Here is a 12,177-nt window from a genome sequence, read left to right as displayed (position 1 = left end):
GGGAAAAGAAGCTGCAAGAAAAACCTCGGCACAGGGCCCTAGACGATCTTTAAAAAAATAAAAATAAACATAAAATATTGGTATACAATTGAGTAATTTAGCTGCCTAGTATCAGTTCTCAGACAGTTAATCCCATGCATTCATATCTTCTAAATAATCACTAACTTTATAATAACCTTTCTTGTAAAGTTTTTGTTTAACTACTGTCTTAAAACAGTTGAAAGGCAAATTCTGAATGTCAATGGGAATCTTATTGTAAAAACGTATACATTGCCCCTTAAAAGATTTAGTAACCTTGTGTAATCGACTGACTTGTAAAGCAAGTTTATTTTTATTCCTGGTATTAACAATGTGCCGATCGCTATTTTTTGCAAATAATCCTATATGTTTTTTTACATATATTAAGTTTTCAAAGATATATTGTGATGCCAAAGTTAAAATATTAATTTCTTTAAATTTATTTCTAAGTGACATCTTGGGTCCCAATTTGTAAATCGCCCGAATGGCTCGCTTTTGCAGTTCCGCCTATACAACATAGATGGGGTTGATCTGAAACGCAACGTTATTTTTTAACGGGCAAACATATCTGTCTACCCTCATTCTTTCTCTCAATTAGGCTCCGCCCCAATCCGATATTATCCGAAACATTTTTTTTTTCTTTTATTTATTTATTAAATCTTAATACTAAAAATACAATTATCAATGCCCTGCAAAACTGTTTAAACAGTTTGTCTGCAGGAAAGAGTCTCTACTAATAATATGAACTTATATCTAATAGTCAATTAATAACATAAGTTAACTAGGAATAATAAGTTAGCTAGGACACGAGTCTAGAAGGTGTTGTTTAAGTAATTTTTTATATTTACTTTTATTTGGTTCTAGACGGATGTTCTCAGGCAAACTATTCAGTAAGTAGGGAAGTCTCTTTTTTAGAGTTCTATCGCCATAGTAATTATTAACTCTAGGGACTTCGAATTTGCCCGCGCACACCGACCTCGTGCCATAACTATGGCTTGCTAAAGATAGTTGGTCATGCTCTTGATTGCCATGGTGGTTAATAGCCAGGTATTTATGTTTTAAATGTACGGGAAGAATTTTACAAATTCAATTATTTTTAATTTTTTTTTTATGATTTATTTCGGGTTCGGTTACGGGTACGGATGATTTTTTATATTTACGGATGAGTTTTGGTTACGATTACGGAGCACCCTAACATCTCTGACTAACACCCTGTGTATGTTTATAGGTTGGATACATACCGAGCTGCGAACAGTCTACTCCGGATGGCGCTGGATGGCAAGATCTGTCTGTGGCTGCGGCCACCAGGCTTCACTGCTAACAGAGGTATATAGAAAGGAAGAAAGAAAGAAAATATTTCTATAAAGAGGAGCTCGGTGGCGCAGCGGTAAACGCGCTCGGTCTGCGATTGTTGAAGTTAAGCAACTTTCGCAAAGGCCGGTCATTGGATGGGTGACCACAAAAATAAGTTTTCATCTCCAGCTCCTCCGTGCTTCGGAAGGCACGGAAGGTCCCGGCTGCATTAGCAGTCGTTAATAACCATCAATCGGTACTGGGCCCGCGTGATGGTTTGAGGCCCGATCTCCCTATCCATCCATAGGGAAGGCCCGTGCCCCAACAGTGGGGACGTTAATGGGCTGATGATGATGATGTAAAACATGTAAAAAAAGTAATGAAACATGTTTTTCTAAAGAGAGAAAGAGTGGAAGAATGCTTACCTCTCACTTTGAGGTCGCAGGTTCGAAAGCACAGGCCTAAACCAATGATTGACGAATTTGTTTTCGAATTCATGTTTGGATCATAAATTACCACGTGCTCAGCGGTGAAGGAAAACATCGTTTTGAAATCCACACGAGGGAAATGCATTTTCGGAGGTATGTGACCAAACCTGTGGTAGGGCTGGCAGAGGAAGACCCAGAAGGACGTAAATTGACCAAATTGGAGATGTCCTTAGAAAAGGTTTAGTACGATCTACTCTGAACCGGCGTGCGTGTATGAAACGATTGATGAATGTGGAGGAAGCAAGAGAAGTGTGTCAGGATCGAAGCAATAGAATTCCATAGTCTCTGCTTACCCCGGTGGGAAATAGGCGTGAGTATAATGTGTATGTAATTTTTTTTTTTCACCAACAGTAAAATTCGAATCCTGCGCAGAAATAAAGGACATCAAATGGGTGCAAGCTCTAAAATCGACTAAGGACGACGTCGTCATCAGTTCAGATTCTGATGAAGAATCCGATGAAGAAGAATCTGATGAAGATAGTGAAGAAAACGGTGAAGAACTAGCGGCTATGGCAAATAAGTTCGCGGCTTTGGTTGGCGATGACTAGAGTGTAAGCTAGGTGTCCTATTGTTTTAGCCTTTTCAGGGTGTCTCATATCCCTACTTTGAACGCGGTAAGAACCCGTTATTATACGTATTTTAATTACGATAATAACCGCGTAAACTTAAAACAATATAGGTTTTTTGTTTAGGGGCCGTCTGCGAGCCTCGAGAGGGGGGTAGGGGTCCATGAAAAAATTACGAAATATCATAAGGGCTGAGGGGGGGTGTAGTGTAGTAATATATCACGAGTATTTATTTGTTTCGGCAAACGCGATACTGAACCGGAAAGCGGCGTTTCGTGCAATTATATTTTCGTCAAACGCGTACAAAAATATATTGTCAAAGGAGAATTTATGAAGTGGGCGAATGATCTTTTACTAAAAAATACACGTGATTTGGGGTAGGGGGGTAGTCTTGAACCTCACCATGTATCACCAGGGCTTGGTTAAAAATGAGGAAAAAAAACATAATACACACATAAACTGCCTATATACGTCCCACTGCTGGGCACAGGCCTCCCCTCAATCAACCGGAGGGGGTATGGAGCATACTCCACCACGCTGCTCCACTGCGGGTTGGTGGAGGTGTTTTTACGGCCAATAGCCGGGACCAACGGCTTAACGTGCCCTCCGAAGCACGGAATCATCTTACTTTTTCGGACAATCAGGTGACTCAAGCCTGAAAAGTCCTTACCAAACAAAGGACAGTCTCACACAGTGATTTCGACAATGTCCCCATCGGGAATCGAACCCGGACCTCCAGATCGTGAGCGTAACGCTCTAACCACTAGACCACGGAGGCTGTTGGAAAAAAAACATCACATGATTAATGGACGGCCTTAATGGACGGCCCCTTACTGGCTAATGTAAATTTAAACACCTAAACATATATAGTATATATGGGTCGTTCTTCTTTTTTATCGACAATGATCTGTCCTTCGCTCTGCTATAACATAGCATGTTTTAGATTTTTATTTAATCTTTCCATTGTCCAAAAATATAGTTATCTTATTATACTTAAAATACTAGCGAAATACTAATCGGTTCCTCGATTAGTGATTAACGTAGCTTGGTTGTTTTTCACAAAATTCTGTGACAGAGTGGTAAATCGAAATGCTGTCTCCGATGAAAAGGGCCACTCTGTCACAATATATTTTGCAATGCGCCTGCAAGGAACAGTATATTACCAAGATAAAGAGAAACACTAAATACTCCTCTACAGACACATCTCTATATGATGTTTTTTTAAATATTTATTGAAAGAAAGAAAGAAAGAAAGAAACATTTATTATTTAGGACACCACAGACACGGATTACATATATATACATTATAATGACATCACATTAGAAGTTAACGCACACACGAAATATTTTCTATATAGAAACATGGAAAACGAACACAGAAACTTATACCTAAATTAAAATGTGACCTCATGTCGGCTTACCCATGTGTAGTGGATGGTGTCCCGTATAAAAGGTCCTCACTCAGCTTATGCCGCGGCGTGAGCCGCGACGCTGGTATTCTGTGAGGCCTGAGTACTGAGTGAAGTACGGACATCGCGCCACCATATTGCCGTTATAATGAAAGATGTTAAATCCGATATAACGAGAAAATTACTTCTTATTGTCGATAAAAATGAAGAATGACCCATATAACATATTATATACATATATGTAAACTTAAAACAATGTAGGTTTTTTGTTTAATTCCAAAAACGAAATCCTCCCATTGCATTATTTTGTAACGGACTTATCGCTGAGAGCGGTCGACTCAACTGTTAAGTTGATATGCTGATATACGTACTGATCTCTGCCCACCCTGAAGGTGCTAAAATAGAAGTATAAATCGCAGTCGAAGAAAAGTAAGAAAAAAGTTACATATTTTTTTTAATTAAAAAAAAAGTTATTACAAAAAAATATACCTGTCATTTTCTTATCCGCCGAAAAGGAAAGGGACGGATAATTGACACGCATAAAATTTACGGAACACACGATAATGTTAAGCCTCAAAATTTAGCATTGGTCGATAACCCGACAGAATTAAGTTGACGGCCCATGTCAAACGGGTTGTATACCAGCGCCATATCTATTTGATTCGCCCGGGTTATTCATTCATTTTAAAAATAACAGCTGCCAATCTTCTTCTTTGCGAGTCGATGGCGATCGATACTAAATGTTTGCTGACCAATAATTGGCCACGCTTACGGCATTGTCAGTGGCTCCGTGAAGGTCTTTAATGGTGCAGGTGTTAGGGCACTTAGGACAGCACAAAAGCACAGACTCCACACTACCACTCATCGCAACCATCAACCAGGTATCCAATGTGATCGGTCCTCATCAGGACCAACAGCTGTCAATCATCCGTCCCTTTCCTTTTCGGCGGATAAGAAAATGACGGGTATAACTTAAAATAAAATTAGGAGGTGTCTTCAGGAAGGGGTAGGCACTGGTGTATAAGTATACAGGGTGTTAGTGACATCGTAACCAAAACTTTGAGGGATGATTCAGTCCATGATTCTGAGTTGACATCAAGTGAAATTTTCCGTCGCAGTCTCTCTCTCCTTGACATTTATTATTCCCATCTGATGGTGGGGTCTGCCTTCTTCGTACTTCTCTTCCACTTCGCTCTATCGGACGTGTCGTTCTCGGAGACATCACAGGTTCTTTTTGACCACATCTGCCCATCTGCCCATGTTTTTGGCGTCCTCTTGCTCTAAGCCCTGGTATGTTTTCTAATTATTCGCACTTTCCGTCGCAAAAGTATGGAATGGAAAATAATTAAAAAAAACACTAAAATTTTTATGATGTCAACTTGATATCTTGATCAACTCAGCATCGTGGTCTGAATCATCCCTCTCAGTATTCGTTACGTGTCACTAACACCCATACCTACTTGTATGGCTATCTGAGATCGTAACGAATACTGAAAGGGATAATTCATCTTATTATTCTGAGTTAATATCAAGTGGAATTTTTAATCGTAAAAGTATAGAATGGAAAATAATTTAAAAAATCTTAAGAAGAAAATCATGAATTTTGCGACGGAAAATCCCACTTGATATTAACTCAAAATCATGGTCTGAATCATCCCCCTTAGTATACGTTACGATGTCACTAACATCTGTATACTATACACCGATAAAAGCCCCGATTCCCGATTTCCATTCCGTCGTTTCCAATCGACGTTCCCCAAACACACGATAGACACACACGCGTTGTTCACTTTTAACGTGATAATTACCTATTTTCACATTGCTCGCGTACATAATTGTTCAAAAATGCAATGGCAGACGAGTAGGTAGTCGGCAAATAAACAATAAACATTAGCTCCATAGATTTTTGTAATTAAAAATAGATACAGTTATATTTCTAGTTCGCAAACATTGCCAATTCCATAATATTATAATAAAAAATACCATATACTATTAGTGACATGGTTATGTTACGGAAACTATCAACAATTCTGCAAAGAAACACTGTGCATTTTGTCATCAAAAATATCGACGCATAAACTATTATTTGTACTGTTTGGTGAGCTGTGCCAACCTAATTTGAGTGAAACATCTAAATATAAACAATAGTGAATCGAAATGTGTATTAGTGATAAATATTAGTGATAAGATAATACAATATTTAAATAATTACTACCTTCATACAAACTTAAACTCTGACTGTCCTATACGCCTTTTTCGACACAATTATCATCAGCAGGTTTGGTCGAGTGGTAGGATTAGCGACCAGTGCGATAACGACTCCGAGTTCGAATCCGCGTCGAGGCATCCTTTTTATCTTTTTTTATTTATATATTTTTTTATGCTTTGTTTTGTTGTTTTTTTTTTTTTTTTTTTTAACTTCTTTTATTGTTATTATTATTGATAAACTATTAAAATCACCGTAAGATGGCGTCTACTACGAAATGTGGTGTATCAAAGCAAACAAAGGAGATTAATGCGAATAATGCAGCACGGGTTTCTAATTCTTCAACATCAAAAAATGTAAGTCCGTTGTCCGCAGCTAACAACGTGACAATTACGCGCGGAGGACAACGTAACAGAAGTAAGGACGATACAGAAGCAGTTAGCGATGTCACTCTTCATTCCAAGGAGAAATCTGAATGCAAGCTCAATGCAGATGAAGTACTGCTCAATAAAATAGAAGAGTTAAAGGTATACATCGATAGCCGGATTCAAACTTTTCAAGCTGAGTTATTAAGGGAAGTTAACTCCAAACTCGAAGCCACATATAAGCAACTATTGGATAAAACTGGAGTGATGGAAGATATCATAGCCAAAAACGGTGAAAAATGTAATGATTTAACAAAGAAACTTGACATTGCAAGCAAAAAAATAGGGACGCTGATGAAAGACAATGAAGAAAATTGCACAACAATCAAGAGCCTTCAGTCACAAGTACTTTTCCTGGAGGCCAAGATGGATGATATGGAAAGTAGAAGTCGATCTTGTAACTTGGAGATTAGAGGAGTCCCGGAAATAAAAGGTGTAGGTGAAGATCTACTAAAAATCTTGGAAGATATTTGTGCAATCCTCAATGTGAAAATAGATAGATCCGATATCTACACTTTATTTAGAAGCGGACGTCCAGGAGCTAAACCAAGGCCTATTATCGTTCTATTTAAAAGTATCCTACCACGTAATGATGTACTACGAGCTTGTAGAGAGTTTCATAAAAAATGTAAAGATCCAAAAGAGCGCTTAAATACCAATGTATTGGGGTACGAAGGAAGTCCGGCAGCTGTATATGTTTGTGAGCATCTGACTCAAAGATTGAAAACCTTATTGTTCAAGAGTAAAAAAACTCTCAGAGAACTTAAGTATAGCTGCTGGGTCTCCAATGCAAAAATATTTGTAAAAGCTAATGATGGGAGTTCTCCCATTTGGGTCAAAGATGAAAAGGTTCTTGAAAACTTGTCCAAGTGACTGGTGGTGTTCCGTTGTCATTTTGTTGTCTATTTCAAGTTCTGTATCCATGTGTGTGGTATAAACCTATATATTGTTTTTCTTGAACGTATCTTTATTCTGAATCCATGTCCTATCAGCGTTTTGGTCTCAGATGTATCTGCTTCAACAAAGGGTGTGTGTGTTCGCAAATTAATGTTTTATATAAGTGAAAATGGCTAATGATAATTATTTTATTACGTCCGAGATTTTAGATGACCAAGCAAGTAGGGATTCTGATATTTTAACTGATAACATAGATACATGTAAACAGTTTATGAAGGGAACGAATTCGCTTAAAATTGTTACTATTAATATTAGATCAATCTATAAGAATTTCGACAGCTTTCTAATTACGTTATTTGATTTTAACACTGATTTTGACGTGATAGTTTTAACAGAGTGCAGAATCAAGCTTAGAGATCCTTTGCAGACGATTCCAGGCTACACATCTGCGTGGACTCGTATAAACCCAATCCAGAACGACGGTGTGGTGGTGTTTATTAAGAACTGTCATAACTTTACTTATAAAGAAATTGAAGTATACGGTGCTAACTGTATACAAATAAATCTGTCAGAACTCTCTATTCTAGCTTTATACAGATCACCTTCTAGTTATAATATTGATATATTCTTAGAATCTTTAGAAAAAACACTTAAAGAGACGAGACTTATTCCGGAACTAGTACTAATGGGTGATGTTAATATTGACACTTTACCAGGCGGCCATCCACAAGCTGGAGATTATATTGAACTACTTGCGCATTATAAAGTTAGTCCTGTCATATCCGTACCTACTCATGACAAGACTTGTATAGATCATTGCATGAGCAGAAATAAAAAACACACTATTAAATGCATAGTGTACGATACCAAGGTAACTGACCATAGTTTATTGTTATGTAAAATTGAAAACAATATAACTACACGACCTACAGTCAATAAACGCATTGCTATTAGACGAACTGATCAGGAGGGACTTTTGAAAGATATCAAAAACGAAACATGGGAGAGTATTTATGCAACTAATAATATTGATTTAGCAGTCGAAACATTTACAGAGCTTGTTAATAAGTACATCAATCTAAATACCTCAATTAGGTACATTACGTCTCCTTCGAGAAAGAAAACATTAAAGCCTTGGTTAACCTCCAGTTTACTTGCTTGTATTAGACGCAGAGATAAATTACACAAAATATACAAAAAGCACCCTGACAACATTATTCTAAAACACGACTATTTAAATTATAGAAAAATATGTAATCGTATAATAAAAAAAGCTAAAACAAAATATTATCGGCTAAAGTTTCAGGAGAATTTTGGGGATGCGTTAAAAACTTGGTCTCTCATTGATGAGGTATCGGGGAGAAATAATGTCAAGTGTACAGATATTAAGGAGATAGTACATAATAACAATAGGATATTGGTAAATGAAGAGCCACACATAGGTGCAAACGTCTTTAATAGATATTTTACAAATATGGGAAAGGACCTTGCAATTGCTCATTTGCAGAATTTGGATACGACAGAGGATGATCTAGCATCTAAAGTGGCACCGGAATGTTCTTGCAATACTAGTTTTAATTTACGACTAAGTGATAATAACGAGATATTAAAAATTATTTCTACCCTAAAACCAAATAACTCACATGGTACAGATGGCATAACTGGATTGTTTATACAGACTTATAAATCTTTTTTGGCACCTTGTTTAAGATACATCGTAAACCTAAGTCTTAAAAATAGTACTTTTCCTTCTTCCTTGAAGAAGGCCATTGTTGTACCTTTATATAAAAAGGGAGATAGTACAAATTTATCGAATTATAGACCCATATCATTGCTGTCGTCGATTTCCAAAATCATAGAAAAAGTAGTTAAGAACCGTCTTTATCAGTACCTGGAATCCAACGGTTTATTGTCTCCCACTCAGTTTGGTTTTAGAAAGGGACGTAGCACTGCGGATGCTATTGCAGATTTAACCCATTTTATTATTGACAATCTGGACTCGAAACGAAAAGTCATATCGGTATATATTGACCTTTGTAAGGCGTTTGACACCATTTCTCATAAAATTTTGTTAGAGAAGTTGACAAAGTATGGGATAATAGGAAAACAATTGCAATGGTTTCATAGTTATTTAAAGTCACGAACGCAAAGTGTACGCCTTGGTGAAGTAGTTAGTGAACCGTTGGATATAAGCTTTGGTGTGCCACAGGGTAGTGTTTTGGGGCCCTTGTTATTTATTTTATATATAAATGAGTTAACTGGCGTAGTACCAACGGCCAAAACTATTTGCTTTGCGGACGATACAGTCATCAGTTTTTCTGGAGCTACATGGGAAATTGTTTTACGTGATGCCTCCAATGGTTTGAGGCAAGCTAAAGCATGGTTTGATGATAACCTTTTGTCCATAAATCAAGAAAAAAGTACCTATATGTGCTACTCGTTGACTAGAGCTGGGTTAGCAAAGCAACAGGTTATTTTAAAGGTCCACAACAGGGACTGTTTTGTTGGGGATTGCAGGTGTCCAGTATTACAAAGATGTTACTGCGTTAAATACCTCGGTGTGCTAATTGACCAGCACTTGAAGTGGGATGAGCACGTAAAGGCTATTGCGAAACGGATTAAAAGAACTTCGTATATATATCTCGAACTTAGAAATGTCCTGGATCCTAAGACCCTTATGACAGTCTATTGTGCATTGTCTCAATCCATTCTATTGTACGGAATATCGTCCTGGGGTGGTTGCTGTGGGGTAGTAATGGACCCACTAGAGAAGGCACAGAAGCTCAATCTAAAAATAATCTTGAGAAAGCCTAGACTTTTCCCTACAACGGAGTTATATTTATTGAGTAAAGTACTTTCTCCTAGGCAATTGTATATTTGGCAGGTAATGGTTTACCTGGCTAAGAATGTTAAGGCTATACCTGATAGCGAACCTGTAAGAGTTTTACGCGCTCACACTGTGCGGCGCTTTGTGACTCCCTTCAGACGCACAGCAGCTGCACGCAGACATTTTTCCTCTATTGCACCCCGAATGTATGAGAATTTGCCAGACGAAGTGCAACAGCAGATAGATCTCATTAGAGACCGAATATTGAACTCGCAGCCGTATAATGTTAAGAACATCAACTTTAAACTAAAACAGTTTCTATTAAACATGGATTTAGATGATTTTATGTATGCTTACTCTGAGCTTTTAAAATAATTTGTTTACAATGTTGTTACTAACTTTAGCATTATTTACTAACTACATAATTTTAAATTTATTACTAATCCTTTAATATCTATTTTAAGTTTTTTTTTTGTATTAAAATTACGCCGCGCTGTCTACCTACTGAATATGTATATTTATGTCATTGTTTTAAGACGAAATTTGTAGCTAACCCTATCACAGGCTTCGGTCTTTTTGGGTTGCTACTGTAACACTGCATTAAAAACAATTTATCGCGTTAACACGCTCTTTTGGGTCTGTTTTGGATAGTGGTGTAAATTAGCTATAAGAATTTGTAATAATAATAAATAAATAAATAAATAAAAAAAAACATATAAAACGAATTGTTGCTTGATAATTGGATCACATTATGTATAGAATGATGTTGCTACCTATATTGCTTTTCTTTGTTTCGATCAGAATAATAATGGGTGGAAATTGTAATTGTACCTTGGTGTAATAAAAAGGGTCATCATTTATACCAAAAACAAAGATAAAAGATGCATATGTCTGTTGGGTAAACCCATGAAATTAGAAGTTTAAACGAAGAAAAAACTTAACAACGCCATCTATCGTGTTTTGGGGAACGCCGATTGGAAAGTCACTCGTTGAAAAAATACGAGGTTTCGTTGAATAAAATCACATTACAATGTGATATTTTATAAGGCGCCTGCGTGGTTCACTATTCAAATTCATAAATATATTCAGTAGGTAACATAGTTACACTTTGAATCGTCAATAGGAGAGTTTCCAACCAGTCAAATCAGTTACTTTTTACTAAACGTCAAAACACGAAATTACAATGGAATTTATATGAAAAAGCGGTTGCTTTTCATGTTGCGGTTGCGTTTCATGGTGACGTCATAGGTTTATGACGTCATAGAAAAACGTGACAAAATGTCGCACTTATTATTAAATTATTATTCAAATTCATAAATAAGTTAAATAGAAAACAGAAAACGTTTTTGTCAGTTTTAGATCTGTGTTTATTTAGTAATCAGAATTTCAGAATTCATCTTTGACCTAGGAAACTATCCAATTTTCACATAACGAACGTATCATCCGCTTAAAACTACTGCAGCTTCTCACAACCTGTATAGCCGGGGAAAAGAAGCTGCAAGAAAAACCTCGGCACAGGGTGACGATGTAAGAAAAAAATAGCTAAACTTTTTTAAATAAGATTTTTATCCTTCCTGTTGCATTTATTACTATTATTATTTATTATACGAGGCAACTAATAAAACTATTAATTTTAAGTTTATTATTGTTAAGCTATTTGATTATTATACGCTTATTTATTAGTAATAATTAATATTATTAACATTATAGGGGTGTATGTACCTACATCCAAGCGACTGTTTTCACGTAAAACTAGTATTTATTGCGAAATAAATTATTATTTATTTAAATGTTTTGTTTTATTCATAAATTGATAAAAACTCTGGCCAAAATCTTCTAGTTCAAGTCTTAAAAAATCTTTAAAAAAATAATTGTTTTTTATCAACGTATCTTCATTTCTTCGGCAGTATGTTCTTACTGCCAAAGTAATGGCGATCCGTTGTTAGTTTGAACCAAGAACCATACAAGACAAAAAAAAAGAAATCAACACCGTTATTGCTTGGCAGTATGGTGTAATGATCATAGCCTGATCCATACAAGGCTTAAAA

General features: G+C 36.5%; 1 protein-coding gene across 7 annotated transcripts in view; it reads left to right on the top strand.

Moving 5' to 3' along the window:
• The window catches only part of LOC126379455 (guanine nucleotide-binding protein-like 1), a 343,035-nt gene that overhangs the window by 9,112 nt on the left and 321,746 nt on the right, over positions 1-12,177 (top strand). For 3 of the 7 annotated variants that reach the window (XR_007568334.1, XR_007568336.1, XR_007568335.1), the window contains exons 12-13: positions 1,247-1,344; positions 2,151-2,926. Coding sequence is in view for 4 of the 7 variants with exons in the window: in XM_050028216.1 (XP_049884173.1) it covers positions 1,247-1,344; positions 2,151-2,347 (295 nt within the window). In the remaining 3 variants the exon portion in view is untranslated. Of the gene's footprint in view, positions 1-1,246; positions 1,345-2,150; positions 11,655-12,177 lie in introns of those variants that run through there. The other 4 variants (XM_050028214.1, XM_050028213.1, XM_050028215.1 and 1 more) reach the window with 2 other exon arrangements.

This window comes from Pectinophora gossypiella, chromosome 29 (genome assembly GCF_024362695.1).
Source record: "Pectinophora gossypiella chromosome 29, ilPecGoss1.1, whole genome shotgun sequence".
NCBI lineage: Eukaryota > Metazoa > Arthropoda > Insecta > Lepidoptera > Gelechiidae > Pectinophora > Pectinophora gossypiella.
The sequence above is the reverse complement of the archived record's forward strand: the minus strand, read 5'-3'. Positions and strand labels throughout refer to the sequence as shown.